The sequence below is a fragment of the Cicer arietinum genome, chromosome 7 (assembly GCF_000331145.2).
Source record: "Cicer arietinum cultivar CDC Frontier isolate Library 1 chromosome 7, Cicar.CDCFrontier_v2.0, whole genome shotgun sequence".
Classification (NCBI taxonomy): domain Eukaryota; kingdom Viridiplantae; phylum Streptophyta; class Magnoliopsida; order Fabales; family Fabaceae; genus Cicer; species Cicer arietinum.
This window is the reverse complement of record NC_021166.2, coordinates 23,498,356-23,520,360: the sequence shown is the minus strand read 5'-3', so window position 1 is coordinate 23,520,360 and position 22,005 is coordinate 23,498,356. Positions and strand designations below refer to the sequence as shown.

The 22,005-nt window shown below is 30.9% G+C and overlaps 4 protein-coding genes across 4 annotated transcripts; 1 reads left to right on the top strand and 3 right to left on the bottom strand.

Moving 5' to 3' along the window:
* Nucleotides 1–439: 439 nt before the first annotated feature.
* LOC140921014 (uncharacterized) lies at nt 440–5,573 on the bottom strand. The gene is made up of 2 exons (XM_073370681.1): nt 5,403–5,573; nt 440–799 (listed from the first exon to the last, which is right to left on the bottom strand). Exon 2 carries the CDS (start codon nt 795–797, stop codon nt 480–482), a length of 318 nt encoding a protein of 105 aa, XP_073226782.1. The 5' UTR covers nt 798–799; nt 5,403–5,573; the 3' UTR covers nt 440–479.
* A 6,204-nt stretch (nt 5,574–11,777) lies between these two features.
* LOC101502402 (protein PLASTID REDOX INSENSITIVE 2, chloroplastic-like) lies at nt 11,778–14,790 on the top strand. Its single transcript, XM_004509808.4, has 2 exons — nt 11,778–12,158; nt 14,494–14,790. The coding sequence occupies exons 1-2, from the start codon at nt 11,823–11,825 to the stop codon at nt 14,683–14,685; spliced, it is 528 nt and encodes a 175-aa protein (XP_004509865.1). The 5' UTR covers nt 11,778–11,822; the 3' UTR covers nt 14,686–14,790.
* LOC101502704 (uncharacterized) lies at nt 14,649–16,068 on the bottom strand. The gene is made up of 3 exons (XM_004509809.4): nt 15,634–16,068; nt 15,267–15,403; nt 14,649–15,051 (listed from the first exon to the last, which is right to left on the bottom strand). The coding sequence occupies exons 1-3, from the start codon at nt 15,902–15,904 to the stop codon at nt 14,941–14,943; spliced, it is 519 nt and encodes a 172-aa protein (XP_004509866.1). The 5' UTR covers nt 15,905–16,068; the 3' UTR covers nt 14,649–14,940.
* A 2,335-nt stretch (nt 16,069–18,403) lies between these two features.
* LOC101502074 (methylsterol monooxygenase 2-2-like) lies at nt 18,404–21,999 on the bottom strand. Its single transcript, XM_004509807.3, has 7 exons — nt 21,962–21,999; nt 20,704–20,841; nt 19,839–19,984; nt 19,596–19,715; nt 19,277–19,489; nt 19,097–19,177; nt 18,404–18,767 (listed from the first exon to the last, which is right to left on the bottom strand). The coding sequence occupies exons 1-7, from the start codon at nt 21,989–21,991 to the stop codon at nt 18,680–18,682; spliced, it is 816 nt and encodes a 271-aa protein (XP_004509864.1). The 5' UTR covers nt 21,992–21,999; the 3' UTR covers nt 18,404–18,679.
* Between the last annotated feature and the right edge of the window lie 6 nt (nt 22,000–22,005).

Below are 22,005 nucleotides of genomic sequence, written 5' to 3'. Positions count from 1 at the left end.
TTTCACCAATCCAATTAGACCGTTTTGCCTCGCCCTTATTACGTGCGTAAGTCAACATAGATGAGAGACGCTTTGAAAAGCGATGGTCAAATGAAGCCAAAACTGCGGCATCATGCTCTCTTTTCCAAGTACATTTAGTTTGTTGTTTGTTGAAATTTAAAAAATATTAAAAATATAATTAGTAATTCAGTAAATCAAATGTATAAATAAATAAATAGTAATTAAATAAATTAATCTAATGACTTACTTTGAAACAATGTAAAAATTGATCAACTTCCCCAATTTGAGGTGTCTTATCCTCTTTTATCTCACCCCAAGACAACCATGGTTTTTTATATTTCTCTTGTATGACTTCAGCAATTGGCTTTGCAGATGATCTAAAAGGAAGATATCTTCAAAGTTTATATGCAAATTAAATATAAAAATAAATTAATAAAATTAATAATGTAATTACATTGCAATAATAATGAAATATTTAATCAATCATAGTTTACATACCCATCTCCTTCTGGAATGATGACAATGCGGTTGTAGCAATCAACACATCCGGGATCCATTATTTCGTCTAAGGTATAAGGCTCTACTGGGACCTCCGGATATAGAGGAATAGCTCCACCACTAGTACCAATGGACGGCATCGGCATGAGAGATGGGTCATTAACAACACGTTTAGCAACTTTTTTCTTACCACGTGATGTTTTGGATATTCCTCGTATTGCCGCCGTTCCTGTTCCTCCCGATCCATCCGAACCTCCTGATCCTCCTGCAGATCCTCCTACTCCCGACACTGAAGCCATGTCTATATATATATATATCCATATCCATACATATATATAATATAATATATGTGTGTATACAATTAACATAAGATTAATTAATAATGAAGTATACATAAATAAATTATAACACTGACATAAATAAAGAAATATATATAAAATATAAAAATATATATATAAGGTGTCGTTCATTTCAATTACAATATATAATATTATAGATATAGAAACACACATATATATATAATTAATTAATTGTCTTCGTCTTCGTCTTCGTCATCATCGTCGTCGTCATTTGATGAGTGAATTAAGTCATTGCCTTCATCATTCTCTAATTCATCTATTTCTTGTTCATCAACTTCTTCTCCAATGTGTGACTCATGACAAAGTTGACTAATAGTCTCATCTCCAATCACATGATCCAAATTTGACATTTCATCCATTTGAAATGCAACTTCTTCATTTTGACCTGCTTCAACTTCTTCGATTCCACTCGTTGGTCTTGTTTTGATTGCAGCACACCAACCTTGTTTGCTTCTGACAGTTGATGGATAAGGAACATAATAGACTTGTCTTACATTATGGGCCAGGGCAAATGGATCAAACCGTGGATATTTTTTGCTCATACGAATGTCTACAGTATTGGATATCAAATTTATTTTAGTTCCTCTGCTAGATGGATCAAACCACTTACAGTAAAACAACACCACTTTTTTCGCATAATCTAGGAACGTGTAGTCAATTTCGTAAATATGCTCAATTATGCCATAGAAATCTTCTACTACACCACTATCAGAGACACTTTTCATACAAACTCCACTATTAATTGTTTCTTTTCCTTCAGTCCAAGATTCAGTGTGAAATTTGTATCCATTGACGTAATAGGTGTGCCATTCTTTGAAACTTCTACTCGGGCCCATAGATAAGTGCCTTAAGTGGATGTTGATAGGAGTTTGTTCTTCGAGATGCACTTGTTGTTGAAACCATAATGGGAAATTTGAATGTATATCATCAGATGATTGTCCCGTATTTAAAAATGCCCTGATCGATGACCATATATATGGTGAATATCAATTTAATCATATAATTAAATATAATTAATATGAAGAGAAATTTGAAACGTACTCAATGTATGGTTTAACTTCAGTGCAGTTAATCAAAACGTGAACATGTGCCGCATTAAATACTTTGTCGCTTGGCCAGAAAATCAGAAAATCCCTACCAGCATGATGACCAGACAAGCAAAAAACTGATAAAGCATGTGGATGACGTATAACACTATCAGTAGCGTTTCTTCCGTTAACTGGTGACAACGTTTCGTTGTTGAAATAATGAGAACAAAAGTGTGTTGTTTCACGGTGAAGGTAAGATGAACAAATTGAGCCCTCAACTCTAGCTTTGTTTTTCACCGACCGTTTTGAATAACCCATGAACCTATAATATACAAAGAGATGTACAATAAGCTCCATGTATATATAAGTTGAAGTATATTGAAAATCAAGTATATGTATATATATATATCACCTTTCAAATGGATACATCCATCTATACTGAACTGGTCCACCAAGCCTAGCTTCACTTGCAAGATGCACTGAGAGATGCTCCATGGAATCAAAAAACCCAGGACGAAATATTTTCTCCAACTTACATAGAATGATCGGAATATCATTTTCCATCTTGATGAGATCTTTATCAATGAGTGTTGAAGAACACAAATTCTTGAAATATTGACTCACTTCAATAAGTGGGTTCAATACATGTGTCAGTAAAGCACTAAAGGCAATAGGAAGTAAACACTCTAAAAATACATGACAATCATGACTTTTCATCCCATGCATCTTCCCATTTTCCACATCAGCACATCTTGCCAAATTAGAACAATAACCGTCAAGCGTCTTCAGCTCTTTGATCCAACGATAAACAGATTTGGTTTCATCAGTAGATAAAGTGTAATTCGCACGGGGTTTTAGGGTCTTGCCGTTTTGTTCCACCAACAACAAATCTGGTCGTCTGCAATATATACCTATGTCTTTTCTGGCTTTGTCATTATCTTTTGTTTTTCCTTTCACATTAATCACAGTATTAAATATGTTGTCAAAGAAATTTTTCTCAATATGCATTACATCGAGATTATGTCTCAAAAGATTATCTTTCCAATACGGTAGATCCCAAAATATACATCTTTTTGTCCAATTGTGCCATTGTCCATAACCTTGTGGTTTACAAGCCACACCATTAACAACATGTACCTTTGGCATATCTTTTACTTTATTCCAAACTTGTTCTGATGTCAATTTAAGCGGGGGTCCTAGACTTTCTGCATAGCCCTTCATAAATGCAGCTATGTTCCTTCTAAATGCATGATGAGCAGGTAAAAACCTACGATGCGAGTCAAACCACGATGATTTCCCGCCAAATTTTAAAGAAAATGCTTTTGTATCTTCCATACAAATAGGACAAGCTAATTTACCATGGGTGCCCCATCCTAACAACATCCCATAAGCGGGTAAATTGTTAATGGTCCACATCAATGCAACTTTCATCATAAAATTTTATCTCCGAGTAATATCATATGTCAAGACACCATTCCACAACCTCTTCAAATCGTCAATCAAAGGTTGTAAAATAATATCAATACCAGTTGTAGGATTAGAAGGACCTGATATCACAGCAGCTAAGAACATATAAGGTTTAGACATACACATATCAGGAGGAAGATTGTAAGGAGTAACAATAACCGGCCAACAAGAATAAGGAGTAGACGATGCTTGTATGTAAGGCGTAAATCCATCTGAGGATAATCCAAGTCTTACATTGCGTGGATCTGACGCAAAATCAGGATGCATTTGATCAAAGTGTTTCCATGCCTGACCATCAGACGGATGTAGCAACTCGCTTGAATTTCTTTTATTCTCATAATGCCACGTCATCTTTCCTGCAGTTTGTATTGATGCAAACAATCTCTGCAATCTTGATACAATAGGTAGGTAAAACATTGCTTTCATTGGAATTGATTTTCCCCTACTTATCCTAGAGTTAATCCTTTGGTGATACCTTGGTTGTTGACAAAACTTGCATTCAACTAAGTTAGCATCATTCATACCAAATTCATTGTCATAATACAACATGCAACCTTTAACACAACAATTAATCCTCTTGACACCTAATCCTAACTATGACACTAACCGTTTCGCATCATAATAACTTTGCGGCAAACCATCTCTAACAGGTGTTGCATCTAGCATCATTTTAGTCATGAAATCCAAAGCTAAATCAGGAACATGAAATTGAGACTTTAGACCTAATAGTCTAATACACATTGATAACTTTGAGTTTGAAGAACCTTCAAACAACGGTTTATTTGTCTCTTTCAAAAGACCATAAAATCTCTGAGCTTCTTCATTGGGAAGTCCATCGGTATCGTCATATTGATCTTCATTGAATGACAAATTAACCCCAACAGCATCCGAGATCATATCATTCATCGCCTCAAAGTGTTGATAGTTATAATAATCTATACCTAACATGTTAGTACTACTTGAAGGACCTATGTTATAATTCTCCACATATATACTAGTATTAGGCGCCGTCGGACACTCTTCTTCATGATCAGTCCAAATCCAGTAGTTAGGCATAAATCCATTTGCATACAAATGCACTCTTATTTCATCTTCACTTTTAAACCGTCTACATCGACATAAACAACATGGACATCTCATTCCCCCTTCATCTTGGACAATTTGTTGCACTCTCGCAAAATTCAGAAAGTCTTCAACCTTGTTAGCAAAACGTTGTTTAAGACCCTTTCTTCCAGGAAAATTCCTATCGTACATCCAACTACGGTATAAATCCATATATATATATATATATTTATATATGTGTATATATATATATATATATTTATATATGTGTATATCTATATATATATATATATCGATGTTTTATATATTAATTGCTTTATTTTTCAAAAGCATTATATATAAATTTTGACATATTTATATGTCAATTAGGGGAGCATGCATCTGCACACAATATAATATATTATTATCAATACTATCAATACAATATAATATATTATTATCAATACTATCAATACAATATAATATATTATTATCAATACTATCAATACAATATAATATATTATTATCAATACTATCAATACAATATAATATATTATTATCAATACTATCAATACAATATAATATATTATTATCAATACTATCAATACAATATAATATATTATTATCAATACAATACAATATAATATATAATATATTATTATCAATATAATATATATATCAATACAATAAATATATATAAACCTATATAAAATTTTAAATGATGTTTTTTTAAAAATCAAGACTAATAATCAAGACTTATTTATAACAAAAAATAATAATATCATCAATTTTAATAATGTTTTTTTAAATAATAATTATATTAAAACTAATATATTTTAACCGTGGTTTGAAACTTTAATTTATCATATATTAATATGTAAACAACATCATTCCTATTTTTTTAAAAATAAATTTATAAAACTAATCTAAATATAAATATTACTAATCTATATTTTAAAAATAATATATATATTTACTAATCTAAATTTAAAATATATAAAATACTAACTTGATGCCGAGTAGCGTCTGACTTCAAGCTTTCACTCACGTACGATATGCTTGCAAGTCTTCGAAATAATTAACAAGCACTGTAAAAATAAAAATCAATAACATTAATTAGTTATATCAAATTAAAAAATAAAATTATAAAACTACATATATAATATAATTTATACTTACCAAATTTAAATGAAGCTTAAGAGTAATTTTGTGTAGAGAGAATAGTTAGAATGAGGTTTTAGAGAGAAGTTGGATGTGAAAAAATGAATTAGGAGGGGGAGAAATATATATAGTGTTACCTTGAGCATTTGTGGCGGCCAAAGCAGCCACAATGCCAACGGATATTTAAAAATCAACGGATATTTGTGAGGGCTTAGGCAGCCACGAAATCAAGTTAAATATTTAAAAATTTGTGAGGGCTTTTTCAGCTACAAATAAATACCAATTTCAATTTTGGCATTTGTGAGGGCTTTTTCGGTCACTAATTTGTGAGGGTTTTATTCGGCCACAAAATATTTATAAAGTTGGCCACAAAATGGTGTTTTCTCTTGTAGTGAACGTATAACAAAAATGGAATTAATTTCGTAAGAATATCAAGAATATAACCTAATGATAAAATAAATTAGAATACATCAACATAAATATATAAAGTTTGAACTATGACCTTGAAATTCAACTCCCCAAATGTGAGATGACCACTTCGAGGTTGAAAATGAACCACTGCTAAGTCTCTTGCCCCTAATTTATTGGAAAAATAAAAGTTTGAGTACAACATATTCATAGCCAATTAAGTTCTCCTTATATCAGTTTAAAGACTAAATACAACATAACTATCTGATAACTAATTAAGTTCTCATTCTATCTTTAAATACAAGATAACCAGTTCATAACTAATTAAGTTCTCATTCTATCAATTTAAATACAACATAATAAGTTCAAATTATAATCTAAACTATTAAGTAGGGCTGAACAATAATACTAATTACTAAGTTAACAATAATACAAATTTCAATAAGTTAAAAATAATATCAAATTCATACTAAGTATTAAGTTAATAATAAAAGTTTCAATTACAAACTTAACTAAAATTTATTGATACATAAAAAAATATCAAGGGAGTAACTTACCTTTTCACATGTCGAAACATTAGTAAATTTGTGTGGTTCCCGATAGTGATGTTCATTTGAAAGCTAGTGACAATCAAACACAAAATTAGTACCTAATAATTAAAAAATTTCAGTAAATACAACGCAATAATTCCAACATACAGAAATCCACAAATTATCAAGCATGAACCACACATACATAAATTGCTGGCAGCAACCAACTAACCCAACAAACGTCAACAAATCATATTCAAAATGATACCACACAAGCACATTTTCAGCCAAAACATCATCCTCAAAATACAGGCATGTATTGTGCAAGTATAAGTCATATATGACTGCAAAAAACTCAAAAAGTCTTAAATCTGAAACCTTGATGTAGTTAAATAAAACTGAATTAGCATAATTGGTAGGTTCATTATTAAAGCTCACTTACATATTTTATAAATAAAATATAAGTATAATTTTTCTTACTTACAAAACTTAAGCAGGCCCAGACCCATGAGCAGCTGCTTCGTCAATAATAGATCTTTGCCTTCCACCACTAGTTATTGAGCCTTGTTGAAGTTCTACAATGAATAAACAATTTAAATTAAAAGTTAATTTACAATAACAAGAAATGGTCTAATTAAAGAAGTACATATACATATTACACAACTTGTCACAACATTCTCAGATATCTCAAAATCTTCTTTCAAATTAAGGTCTTTAAAGTATGAGAAAGAGGGCTTCAACTAGTTATGAGTGCATATCAAAGCTTCTGCCATATTTGGGCTCAAAGAGCTCCTATAAGTGTCCAAAATCCTTCCACCTGTGTTGAATGCACTCTCTGAAGCTACAGTTGACATTGGTGTGGCCAGAATTTCTCTTACCATTGCTGTCAAAATAGGGTAACGAGCAGTGTTTTTCTTTCACCAAATACAAATGTCAAATTTCTCACCGTCTACTGAACAAGCGTCACTTAAGTACCTTTCAAGTTCATTTTATTTATCAATAGAATCCTTTTCTTTTAAGTGTTGTTTAAAGGCATCTACCCATGCAAAAAATGATGGATTTTTAGGGGGGTAGATTGTTCAACAGAACGGACAGCAACAGATACAACATTACGATCATGGGCAGATTTGTATCAAGTGTACAATTTCATCAAACTATCCTTAACATTTTCAGCCTTCACCTTACCAACGTCCTCACCATACATGTTATCAAAAGTCCACTCAATATACCTTAATTTATAACGAGGGTTACATATCACTCCAAAATAAAGAAAACGATTAATTCTTTCAATGTCACCCTAATATTTATCATATTTTCCCTTCATATATGAAACCATTACAGCCACAATAGTATTGAGGTTCATTGATGTTTTGTCAAACTCACACTGAATAGAAGCCAAATTATGAAAAGTTGTGTGCTAAGACACTTGTTGCGACGATGAAAAAACCTTTGTCGCTTCAAAGAAAATCTTTAAAAATCCAACAAATGCTCGAATTCTTTCCCAATCATCAGAAGTAGGAGGACCAGCAACCCCAAACCAAGTCAAATACCCATAATCCCCACCCTCTAATTTATCAAAAGCTGTTTGATACTTTTCAGCAGGTTCCAACATCATGTATGTTGAATTCCACCTTGTGGAAACATCAAAACTAAGAAGTTTTTTACATGTTATATTAAAAATATCAATGCATTCCTTAAACCTCAAAGCTCTTTGTCGAGAAGAACGAACAAACCTAACTGCATTGTGAATGCTATGAATAAATAAATCTTGTTCTGTTAACCCATCTTGGACTACTAGATTCAAGATATGGGCACAACACCTCATATGAAAATAATCCCCTTCACCATCAATCCATTCTTGTGTTGGTTGAGAATTATCCACTACTGAAATATTTTAAGAGTTTAATTATTAATTTTTTTTAATATTTAAAGTGTAGTTTTTAATTAGTTTTTTTATATATAGTTAAACTATTTAAAGTTTTTTAGATAGTTAAAATGTTTAATTAATAAATAGTAATAGAAGGACACGTACTAATTAATATTACATAAAAACTAATTAAGCATGAGAATAAATAAAATTTAGGCATAAAGGATACATATTAAACAAAAACAGTTGCAAAAAGTACCCATAAAAATTAAGGATAATATATACATACTAAATTAATAATAAATTAGTTGCAAGCATACATATTAAGCATGAAACATGCATACATACAAATTATAAAATAATATATACTAATTAAGCAACAAATAGTTGCAAATCTAGATACTAATTAAACAAGAAGCATACATACAAATTAAACATAAAAGAAACATACTTATTAAACATAAAATATTTTCAAGCATGCATACATATTAAGCATAAAATAATTTGCATATTAAACATAACAAACTCACTATGATGATGCTCCATTACTCCTTGATGTCCTCCTTGATTGTTACCCTCTCCTTGTTGTCCTCTTTGATCGTTACCCTCTCCTTGCTCCACTACTCCTTGATGACCTCCTTGATTGCTAGCTTCTCCTTGCTCCATCTTCTAAAGCTAGAACCACACTAATAAAATCAGAATTAAACACAAACCTTCAAAATAAAAACCAGAATTAATAACCAACCAAACTGCAAAAATCATAACAATAAAAAATTAATAAAATAAACAAACAACACAACAATATGAACAAACTAGATATGAATAAAAGCTTGAAGTCTAAAAATAGGAACAAACAACACAAGAATATGAATAAAAGAGCTAACCAAAGACACAAACTAGATTAAAAAAAGTAAAGTTAATTAACAAACTAGATTGAAAAAATTTGAAGTCTAAAAATAAGAACCCTAATCTCTTAAAACTTTTGAAAATTGGAAAAAAAAAAAAAAAAAAAAAAAAAAAAGAATAATGCTTTAGAAATAACAAACAAAAAAATACATAAAAAAAACTGAAATTAAAAAATAAGCATACACTCAACAGTAACACAACAATATGAATAAAAAAAATAACCAAAGACACAAACTAGATAAAAAAAAAAAAAGTAAAGTTAATTATAAACAAACTAGAATGAAAAAGTTTGAAGTTTAAAATTAGAAACCCTAATCTTAAAACTTTTGAAAATTGGAAACATTTAAATAAATAAAAAAGAGAAGAATGCTATAGAAATAACAAATAGAAGCATACATAAAAAAATTGAAATTTAGAAATAAGTATACACTCAACACAACAATATAAATTAAAGAACTAACGAAAGACACAAACTAGATAAATAAAAAAATTAAAGTTAATTATAAACTAACTAGATTGTGAAAGTTTGAAGTCTAAAAATAGGAACCCTATTCTTAAAACTTTTGAAAATTGGAAACATTTAAGTAAATAAAAAAGAGAAGAATGCTTTAAAAATAACAAACAGTAGCATTAATAAAAAAAAACTAAAATTGAAAAATAAGCATACACTCAAATAACAATATAAATAAAAGAACTAACGAAAAACACAAACTAGATTAAAAATAAAGAGTAAAGTTAGTTATAAACAAACTAGATTGAAAAAGCTTGAAGTCTAAAAATAGGAACCCTAATCTTAAACCTTTTGAAAATTGGAAACATTTAAATAATCAATGACATGGTTTTCCTTCTATTCAGTTAACTCACATAAAATTTCAGTATGTACTCGAAACAACAAAAATCAAACAAAAAAGTGCTATAAACTTTTTGCTAAGACAAACAGAACTGAAGATAAAAATATATTTAAGAGATTCACACAAATGGAGGATTGATAACCTTAAGCATAGAACAAACCCCAACCAAATCACATTAAATAAACTACACCAAATTATGCATAAAAACCTAACATTAACTAACATACTTTTAAATATATACACATATAAATGAAAAATAAAATCTTCAAGACAAACCCTAAGTTAAACAAATTGAACCCAACTTAACAAAAACATAAAGAAATCATAAAAGACCTAAAAGATAAAACTTCCAAAAACCCTATAAGACCCATTATATAATTAACTTTCACAATTCAAACCAGAACAAAAACAAAACTTTAACAGATTCAAAATGTCACAAATCATAAAACTGAAAACAAATTCAAAAACCCTACACCCATTATACAATCAACCCTAACATTTTTGTTCTTGCTCACTATGATGACGACCTTCCAACACAGAAAAAATGGCACGCTCAGTAGATTCAGTACCTTAACATCGATGAAAAAATGAAGTTATTTATTCAAACTCATATCGTAAGAGAAATGAAAAATCTAACCAAAAACTTAGTATGCTTTGAATAAGTAAAATCATGTGTTAAAAACCTTAACTAAGATTGTTAAAAACAAAAAAACAATGAACTCAAATCATATTGCATGTACCTCTGTGCGTTTGTGAAGGATCATGTTGCATGTACTCTCTCCATTTATAGTTGAAGAGAAGAAAAAGGAAAAAAGAAGGAGGGTATTAGTGTTGACGAAATCGATGGTGGCGGCGGCTTCAAACATAATCGTTGGAGTTGGTGGAGGTGTGAGTGTATGAGTTGAGTGTGAGATTGATGAAATGAGAATAGGGTTTCAGAATTTTAGTGAGAGGAATGGAAGTGAGTTTTTTTTTTTTTCTTCTAGATTTGGGCCTTTTTTTTTGGACTGGGGAAAGCCTCTGAGATTTTTGGACAGCCTAGTATTTTAAAATATAATATTATTAATTTGAAAAGGGCGGGTCCGGATATCCGTAGTTCAAAAATCCTTAACCGAACTCGTCCATTATTTACCACGCAGACCCGTTTTCGTTGACCCGCTCTTGCCCACCCTAAGTGGATATTAACTAAAAAATTTCGTAGGTCCATAAGTAGCCTCCATGGCAAGTTTGTTAAAATTAGCGTCATATTCTAATTTGGCACTTTTTTCCTCCACGTTTTTTGTGTGCATGCAGTGATTATTTGTTTGTTTTTTACTTTTTTTTTTAATATAAATTAATCTCATCGATTATAAATTATTATTTTTTAATATAAATTAACTATTAATAAAATTGATCAGTCTACAAATATTTTTTTTATCAATAATTACATTTTGTATTTAAGAGTAGTATGAGTAAAATATTTTTTTATCAAATCAAATGAATATAAAAATATTTTTTCTTCTTTGATTAATATAAATAATTTATCTTCTTTTTTATTATTCATTAAAATAAATAAAATAATAATTTATATACAACTAATTAGAAATAACTCATTTTGAATTTTTTATTCCAGATTAATATGTATACATTTTATCCGATTTTTTCATAACAAAAGAAAAATAAAATATAGAGAAGATTCTTAATCTAAGCTACCAAAGTTCTGCACAATGCTGCTTTTCACTTCTATCCCAACGGTCACTCTCTCTCCTTCAAAACCACTTACCTCTAAATCCCTTATCCTGCGCACGCCCTTCCTTATCCTGCGCCACTATTTCCCATGTCCACTTTCCTTTTCATCCCTCTACGCAAAACCCATTTCCAGAAATACCCTCACGTGTGTTCTAAGAGACTCACCCATTCAGCAGCACGTGTACTCTGATCCAAGTCCCGAATTTGCAGTATTTGAAACAAACAAGTTCAAAGTTGAACTCTTTCAGAAGCTTTCGGAGGATTCAGATGAGTTCGGTGATGAACTTGATGCGGTTATAGACGTTTGCGCTCAGGTTAATGTCGTTTTTTAGTTTCACATAACAAGACTTTATGACAAATGCTAATTTAACATGTTAAGTGAATTAGAATATGTGACTTTCCACACGTAGACATAACAATTTTATTTGTTAATCCATAAAATTTAGAGACTATTTTTAGGTGAGGGTTATGTTGCTTTAGAAAATTGTAAGTTAGTTGCCACAACCAAATTAAAATCAATGTACACACTAACTTTTTTTTATTAGAATTTTAAGTACACATGGCTGATTTTAATTGATTGTGGCTAAAACCAAACCTAAAATTTACCTTATTTTTATCATCTCCCAATTTAGAGACTGTTTGGAAAAAAATGAATGCTTTGTAATGGTTCATTTAGTTGAGATTGAGATTATTTATTTATTTAATATACTTTGATTGCTAGGTGCTTGAGAAAACGCCTGAACAAAATATCTACTTTTTTTTTACAAAGCCTGAACAAAATATCTAATCATTGTAAAATATTAACATAAAAAAATGTGAATGAATAATGTAGGACATTTATGAAAGTTTGTTGTTTTGTGTTTCGTCCTTTTCAAATAAAAGTAATGGTTATATGATTAAATATTATAGAGTCAATGATTGTATCTTAGATTTGATTGTGAGAGTTCTAAAATAAAGTTTGCTTACAGCTTACCAATTCAAATCCGGCTGAACTGTATTTTCATATTAAAAGTCTTCACTCTTCGTTTTCATAGTAGTTGTGATGTCAATATGTTGTGATGTTTACACATTCACCTGTAGAAGTATTTATTGAAACTTTAACTAAATAATCAATGCATTTAATGACATGGCTTTCAATAAACTATTTCAGGACTCATATAACACAAAAGTCAATTAGTCCTTCTCCCTCTAAATGTAAGGCTTGTAGTCTAGTCCCCGAGTTAGATTTAATTGCATGCCTGTCACTTTATGTTGAGTATGACTCATATTCATTACATTGTACTATGTAACCAAAAGAATTACATAATCGAAACACTATAGTAGTCACTGTGCGGTCGGAAACGTAGTTATAATTAGCTAAATTCCATCATCAATCATTTGTGTTCTTGTGAACGTTAATTTGCTGAATTATGTCATCAATCATTTGCGTTACTTTTATCAAACAACAGAAAGCGGAGCAACAACTGTCTTTGTTTATATACATTTTTGTTGGAAATTTTATCAGTTTACAATTTGACTCAGCACGCATCTGCTTCGTCTTGTGTTCCTTCTCATATTTCTCTGCAGTTTGTACAATGGTGTTATAAACCAAAGAAAATAATTTACATCTCATGTTTGAAGCATTGAAAGAGGGATATATTCGCATGAAGTGTCTTGATTACAAGCTTTTATTGATTAAAATATAAATTAATGCAGTATTACTTAGTGTATTCAGTAAAAGATGAAGTCTTAAGACTGAATATATAGTAAATGATCTTGTCGCTACATTTAAATAGAAGTTCAAGGTCGTCCACGTGCGTACGACTGAGAGAGTAACCTAATTGGTGTTGATTTGACAAAAACAAGAGAAAACGAATATTAATTGAATTTTGTGGCACTAATTTTTGATTTTTGTCAAGGAGTGTCATCAGTTGTTGTTAGAGTTTCAAACTATTTTTGTGTATCGATCCATCTTAGATCATATGAGACACTTCTCCACTCTGCATATCTCCTAGATAGGTTGTATTTCCCTTTGACTCTAAGAGTTCTTTTGTGAAAATAAACAAATATATAAAAGAAACAAAAACATTAGCTGCATTTGTCTTTTTCACCAAAGAATTGCACTGTGTTTGTCACCTTTGAACTAATAATGAAGTTGAAAGATATGCACTTAATACTCTGATAATACTTATTGTGTTTGTATTAAATGATGCTATTTGATAACAGCACTGGCCTAATAAGTCTCATAAAAATTCACCTTGCTTGCCACTTAATGTTAAGGCAATGTTGTCAAATAGCGTGGAAAAAGTGTTGTGGAAATTTAACAAATTGCTATTGCTATGCAATATACTATGTAGTATAAAGTGTCGTCAAATAGCGGCTATAACACTGTAGCACAACAAATTTTGAACAAATTTTTCGTAATCTGTGATTGTCAACATTGCATTTAGGGCGTTCTTGGTGGTTGATTATTGATAAATCAGGTCTGTGCTAGTTCTTGTTGGCTACTTAAACATTTATGATTATGACTTAGTAGGGTATTTATCCAGACCATGTTTTGACATGCTACCTGTATTTGATGCTTCAGACTTCAATCTAATTGTGAAATATTTTATTTCACTTTTAACTAACTATTGACTACATGAGTAACCATTTTTTGATGGAAAACAGATATTTAATGAGTTTTTGCACAAGGAGTATGGAGGTCCAGGTACATTGTTGGTGGAGCCATTCACTGATATGTTGGTTGCTTTAAAGAAGAAGAAACTACCAGGAGCATCTCTAGCTGCCAGAACATCACTATTATGGGCACAAAATCATGTTGATGAAGATTGGAAAGTTTGGAACTCAAAATTAAAATGACTTGTACTTTTACATTTTTCTCTCTTTTACAATGTAAAGATTTATCATTTGATTTTGTAACATCTGTATGCTTTATAAAAATAACAATAAAAAGAACTTCTTATAGATTTTGATTTTACATTTCACAATTTTTTTTCTTTTCCTTCTTTTTGGTGCTATACAAACATGTTGTAACTGAACATGGTTATTTAGTTGAGAGTATGATTGTATTGTAATGTTCTGAGACACAGTACATTTCACAACATATTGCATCACTCAACTAGAAAACTCTGAGATGCTTTGTAAAGCGGGGCGCCATGATTTTGGTCGTGGTGCTGCAGGGTTTACCGATGATACCCTTAGCCTCCGCCTGTCTGCTCTCATTGCCTGAAATGTAGTTATAGATAGCATCAGTTCCCATCTCATTAACCATGTTTACACAAACAAAAAATGAAGATAAAATTTGTATGCATTTAATGGGATTCTCATTGAATGGCTATGTAGAACTGATTATGTCTTTTAATCACTTTGTATATAGTTATCACATCCAAATCAGCAAAGCAAAAAATGGCTGTTGAAGATAAGTAATAACAGAACCAAACCTGATACATCTTTCCTGTGTCCAACATCCCTTCAGTTTCACAAGCTAAACTTTCCTTTTCTATGTGCACCATTTCAACACCCTCCACTGTCCTTCCCTGTGTCTTCCTCTTCTTAGCTTTCATTACCTTCTCAACCTCTTCAAACCCAAAAAACACAACCAATTTTTCAGAAACATGTAGTGACATAAAATAGCAACTATAATGGTGTTATAGTAGTGTAGCAGAATTTGAATAAGTCTATATTGATATGTGACAAGCTAATTTTAGTTCAAAATATTGTCGACTATAACAGAACTATGCATAATAAAATTTGAGTTAACTGTTATTTTATGCGATTGGCAAATACACCCCTTAAAAAAACAAGTACCTTGAGCTGTGATGAGTCTATAAGCATGGCCTAAAGTGAGAGTATCATCAGGCTTAAGCAACTTAACACGAGTGAAAACCACATCCTTCTTCTCCTCATTGTTATTACTATTTTGTCCTTGTTGAGGCAATGGCATGATCAATGACACATAATGACCTGGATTTGCCCTCATAACTTCACTTGCACTAACTGACCAATACAATCTCTCTATCTTCCCACAAGGGTGTTGGATCACTAGTGCTGCAGCATCAACAGCTTGACAATTCCCCATCTCTTACACAAACTCAACAAAATATTTTATTTATTTATTTTAACTCTTCAGTTCTCAAGGAGAAAAAAGACATTGATAATCAGGAGTTTTTTTATGCACTAGCATCCCATAGGGTCTTCCTTTATAAGGCATTTTCTCAACTAACTTATGCTTGTTATGAAAGTCAATTTAAAGCTAAGTTTACATCAATTGTTATAGGTGTATAGAAGAATGAATTATTGGGGACCGTGTTGTTAATAATTATTTATCAAATCTAGTAAAATAATGTAACAAGTTATGTGATCTTTTGTTTGTTTATTTTTATTTTTATTTTATTATTATGTCTGAGGATGATGACTAATCGGCACCGGCACGAGCCTATAAAGAGGGTGCAAGTGCCACGTGGAGAGACGAGAATGCTAAGGAGATTGGAAGGATTCAGTGGCCGATGTTGAGACTTGAGGGAGGGGGTCAAGGATGTTAATTAAATTTAAGAAAAGGTATGGAATTTTATTATAACACATAGTTTTTCTATTGTTGCTCATTATATATTTTATTATTTTATTGTATAATATTTGTTATAATTTAATTTATTTGTTTCGGTTTTATAATAATAATAACTAGAATAAGGTTTGTGCGCTGTGTGAAATATATAAACTTTAATATATTAGTATTACTGCGAATAAGATTTTATAATTTCAAAAACAATATGATTTATTGATTTTGTTTATAGAGTATTTTTTTCCAATGAATTTATTTGAATAATTATTATATATAAATTTATAAACACAAATTTGAGAATTTGTAGAATGTCTTAGAGAACATAAATTCAACTAATTCATATGAATAAGATTATGTATTTTATTGAATGAATAAGATTTTATACTGTTAAAAAGATATTTATATGTTTGATCAATCGATTTATAATTTAATGTCTTATGTCATATTCCACTCATAAATATTATAAGAAAATAGATTAAAAAAGGTATTATGTATTATGTAAAAAATATATATACATTAAAATGTAGTACTAAATATAAAGCTAATAATATATTAACCATTAATCATTAGTGGTCTATACGATGAATTAAGTAATATGTTAAAATTAATATGTGAATAGTGAGATGATAACATCTTAATTTGTTTAGATTATAATAACATATATATCTGTAAAAATAAAAAATAAATAAAACTTATATAGCATGATGATTGTACAGAAGAAGTAGTACACCATAAACAACCAGGCAAGACATTATTTAATGAGTGAGATAACACATGACAAAAATGAAAAATGTGGTGAATGTGTAGCTGCAACAGATCTTTGGGACTACCCTGGCTCTACTGTACAAGGGCACAACACGTGTACAAGAATCAAAGACTAGTATCTATGTGTGTAAATATGAAATGTTTTAAATAATGCCATAAGGAGAATTCATTGAAACAATGTTCGGAAGATTCCAAAAACTGGCCAACATATTAAGAATACTTGAGATGAGGCTAAAGGCCTAAACACACTAAAGTTGGAAGAACTCCTCGATTTTTTATAAGGTTCATGATATTGAACTAAAAGAATAGAAGGAGGAATAAAAAAGAAGAAAAAAACTCTTGCTTTAGAATGCAAAAGCAAAGCTACTTTGTCCAAAATCAGAATGTTCACATTTTTCAAGTAAAATAACTTCAAATTTTATTATTGTTGGTGTCCTTAATCGGTAGGGATACCTCTAATGCTAACTCTCTCTATTTTCTCTATTGCCTTATAACCTAGAGCTACTTTAACAATAGATGGAAATATGCAAGTGCATTTGATATGCACTGATCGGCAGAACAAACAAGATACGATAGTATTATATAAGATAAGCTCAAATAAGCCGTCCATAAGCCAAGCAGGCCCGTAGTACAAGAAGTTGAAACAAAACACAAGTCTTGTTTGTGTTATTTGGCAATGCATATTCAACGTAAAGTAGTTTTTAGAGGCAGCACAAGGGTGGTTTGCACTAGTAACAAGTCCAATTATTAGTTGTAAGTTTGTGTTTTTGACTGAAATTATTAGTTGTAAGTAATGCACAGATTTTGCGTGTTTAAAGAAAAGGCATAGACTTTACAATATCAAGAATTTATGTGTCAACCGCTAAATATTTCAGAGACAAACTTATAAGATTTATTCTAATATTGTAGTCCTTCCCATTTGTTTTCTAGTTACTCAAACATATATTCAATTTCCCTAAAATTTGCAGTTGTAGAATGCAATTATGTGGAAAGTGGTTTTTAACAACTAGTCTTGTAGTGATGTGAATTCGCAGTTGTAGAATGCTTTTGTGTTTTTTGTCTTTTAACATTTTGATTCCTAATGAAAAGAAGACCCAACTAATCCAAAGTTCCAGATGAGATAAATAAAGTCTATCCTATAATTATTTAAATCAAATATCAAACTCATATAATGTCCAAACAATTCAAACTTGAAGCACATTAATTAGTGTCACAGAACAGTATTAAAGCTCAAATTAGGGGAGGTATCGAACATGCAAATAAATTGTTTCTTTCATTTCATTCAACTGGGTTAAATCCAACAATAGTCATGTTTGCCAAGAAAGAATTGGAATTAACAAAATGGATGCACAATAGGGGGAGAAACCATCCAAAAATCGCATCCACTCTCACTAAACTTTTCTGAATTACAGATTTTCAAATTAACTACCAAATTACTGAACAAGACAAGACAATTTTCAAATTTTCCCTCGAGTTTGGAAATCAACCTTTTCCATGATTACAGATATTCACAAAATTTGGTCCATTCCATCATTGTTTTTTCTGTTCGCTATTGTATTCAACTTCAACATTCTTTAATGCTTTCAACTTTCTGTACCCTATATCAGTTCCAAATATCCTATTATAATGGACAAAAAATATCACATCATTGTCAGTTTAGCAAGCAGAATATCCGATGCATAAACCAATGTTACATGGAAACACAAATTTCCAGCCGTCACGCAATTACACTATTGCAGATCTAGACCGTATGACTTTGATCTGATGGTTCGTGTTTCGACTTTGTTTTTAGATATGTTTTGGTAAGTCAAAATACAAACCGTCAGATTAAGATCAGAAGGCTGAGATCACGAGACGGTCTGAATACAAGGTAATCAAAATGGCAGGCAATCCAGGTCCAATGTTACTTAGCCCATCTTATTAAGAAGAACATGTCAAAAAACTTACCGGTCCATGTATGTAAAGGTTGACGAATAGTTTCCAGACTTAGTGTACAACAAACGGTGATGGTAATCATGAAAATCGGCTCTGAAATTGGAGATATAAATTTTAACAACAAAGAAATGAGCGAAATAACTGAAACTAAAAGGTTGCTGTCAAGTAAAGGAGAGAGAACACGAAACTCACCCCCCATAAAGTGGTAAGAAATTGGAGGGACTCCATGGGAAATGATAACCGCAATGTGCCTCAACTGTCTCAAGGACTCTAAGAACCATCCATAGCCAGAGAGTAATCAAGTGAGGTCCGGTGATAGCAGGACCAACAATGGTAGCAAATCCAAGGAAAAGTATCTCAGCAGGATGAGCATATTCAGAAGTAAGTCCAAATGGTGTAGCATACCTTCACAATATAGTTAAAACTTTTGAAATTTAATCAAAACCCAAAAAAATTAAAAAACCATTTCATAGTTCGTTGGTAGACTGCGGAAAAAATGTATACAACTTACTCGTGATGAACACTATGTACATGTTTGTACAACCACTTTGTGTGCAGTATCCTATGTCCCCAGTAGAATACAAAATCCTCCAAAATGAAGTAAAATATTATTTGCGACAGAACTACTCTCCTGCAAAATCAAAAGCAGGTCTTGCTAAGCAATCTTAATGGAAAGGTGTATTTTAAATGTTTAAAGGAGGACAAATTCCCATCATGAAACTCATAAGAGTGTTCTAAAGAAACCTGAAAGTACCAGGACGGCAGAGGAAGGCTACTCCGCATGCCCATGTATTTGAAGACAGGATATGAAAAAATCATCACAGGTAGATTGACTCCAAAATGATACACCAATAAGCGAATAATACATTTCTCCTCAGAGGCACGGCTGTTAGTTTTTGCCTACATGAAGTGTGTATTAGCAACCAAATTTTACATAATGATCATACAAAGCTTTAAACCAATGACTTATCCAGAAATTTTAAGTTGAGGGGCAATACTCATACAATATAAATTATATGCTGGGTAAGGAAAAGGATCAAGAAAGATAGGATTAATGACCAGCATAACAGATCTCAAACAGCAGTAGAAACAAGATTTAGTCGCATAACAAAATTCAAATATTTCTGTTATAAATTAGACAATTATAAACCAAACAAAGATGGAATACATTTATCTTTAGAAGCTGGTACCAGAAGATATTCAAATTTCATTATTCAACTACATGATGCACAAGTTGAAATAGACAAAAAAATTGCAATATATTTTGAAGGATTTTCATTTTGGTGAGAGATGGCCAACCAAAAGTTTGACAACCAACAACAAATGGCATTACAAAAACATCAATTACTGTAAGTCATCATAAAAATAAAGCGTAAAACATCAAAAAGGAAAATACACTGTAATTTTCACTGGTAAATGCAGGAAAAGATGCATGATTGATATCAAGTAAATGGAGTTGCCCTAATGATTACAGAAACATAACAATGAGTGTCTTTCCAACTCGCCACAAGTCCTTTGAAGGGAAAGATGGGGGTCGAAAACGTAAAGTGGCTAATCTACATTAAAATACAAAAATGAAATAAAGTTTAAGGAGGCAATGAAATTGAATATCAGGAAACCTGAATTTTGTACTTTGAAAGCCATCCTGCCCTCTCAAGCCAAATAAAAGGAAGTCCAGATAAGAAGAAAACACTTTCATGCAGAAAGAAACTTCCCAAACATGCCAATTGGAAGTCACTGAAATTTGTGATCAAGTACTGCAGCAAAAAAAAAAAAAAAGAACCAGTGAATTATATATCTAGCAAAAAGTCCAACTACAAGAAGGAATGAACATCATTTTTGTTTCTAAATAAATAGCAGTTTCAAAGTAATATAAATGAATATTTAGATTGATGGTCAATTTGGCAAACTAAAGGTGTACCACCGTAATTTTCACAAAGACTACACTTTAGAGTTGCAACAAAATCACAGTGCTATACAGGCACCATGATTTTGCTAAACTCACCATCAATCCAAACATACACTAAAAACTCCATCAACAATATTCCAAATCAATTCTAATCACGAACCGATCCAGGGGTGGCAAGCATTGACACTTACACATATGGTTACATTTAATAATTTCTATTTTATTAAATTATTATTGGTATCTATGTATGAGTGTCGTATTTGTGATTGTATCAGTGTTTCACAAAATATTATATATTACATACGATAATCATAATTATAATAAAATTGATGTAATGTGTAAAATATTTTATACTATCTAAACACACATTAATTTTATTTTTTTTTCTGTAAACGGAATGGTACATGTACAAGTTAAATTATTATTAATTTAATATTATACATGCTCAACTATTTCGATTAAAGTATATAATAGCGGTTACTAACTTTTTCCGGCCCTCATTCTATTAACTTTTCAACATCTAGCAAATATAACCAAACAATCTAATGGAATATATATATGATGGCCAAAGAACTTGCAAGATTTCACTAAAAAACCATGAAAAATAGGAAATGACAAAATTGCCAGTCTATGAATCTGCTTAAATGTTACGTTGATTCTAACGCCAAAGCTCTACATTGTTATTTCCTCTTCTTGCGTTTTCTTTAACAATTAAAATTCAATTTCAACAAGAATCGAGTGAAAATCCGATTAATAAAAGAATCCAATTTCGAAATGCAATGATTAGTTATCAAGTACCGTTTTACTTTCCTAAATGCATAGCAATATATAATCATATCATCAAGTGTAACAAAAAAAAAAGCAAGAAAAAACAGAAAGTAACTAATGATTTAGTTTGAATCGATTAATGAAAATGCATGCAATGATAAGCACACCGAAAAATAAAGAAAATGGAAGAAGAGTGAAACCTGCCAAGCAGATTCGATGAGGGAGGCCATAGCGAAAGGGAAAG

What these genes read in the sequence shown, in the direction of transcription:
- LOC101502402 (XM_004509808.4), top strand. Translation starts at nt 11,823, where the DNA reads ATGCTGCTTTTCACTTCTATCCCAACGGTCACTCTCTCTCCTTCAAAA. An exon ending in TTATAGACGTTTGCGCTCAG is followed by an intron (nt 12,159 to 14,493) that starts GTTAATGTCGTT and finishes GATGGAAAACAG; the next exon opens with ATATTTAATGAGTTTTTGCA.
- LOC101502704 (XM_004509809.4), bottom strand. Translation starts at nt 15,904, where the DNA reads ATGGGGAATTGTCAAGCTGTTGATGCTGCAGCACTAGTGATCCAACAC. An exon ending in TAGACTCATCACAGCTCAAG is followed by an intron (nt 15,404 to 15,633) that starts GTACTTGTTTTT and finishes TTGGGTTTGAAG; the next exon opens with AGGTTGAGAAGGTAATGAAA. An exon ending in ACACAGGAAAGATGTATCAG is followed by an intron (nt 15,052 to 15,266) that starts GTTTGGTTCTGT and finishes ACTACATTTCAG; the next exon opens with GCAATGAGAGCAGACAGGCG.
- LOC140921014 (XM_073370681.1), bottom strand. Translation starts at nt 797, where the DNA reads ATGGCTTCAGTGTCGGGAGTAGGAGGATCTGCAGGAGGATCAGGAGGT.
- LOC101502074 (XM_004509807.3), bottom strand. Translation starts at nt 21,991, where the DNA reads ATGGCCTCCCTCATCGAATCTGCTTGGCAG. An exon ending in TCATCGAATCTGCTTGGCAG is followed by an intron (nt 20,842 to 21,961) that starts GTTTCACTCTTC and finishes TTTTTGCTGCAG; the next exon opens with TACTTGATCACAAATTTCAG. An exon ending in GTACATAGTGTTCATCACGA is followed by an intron (nt 19,490 to 19,595) that starts GTAAGTTGTATA and finishes TATATTGTGAAG; the next exon opens with GTATGCTACACCATTTGGAC.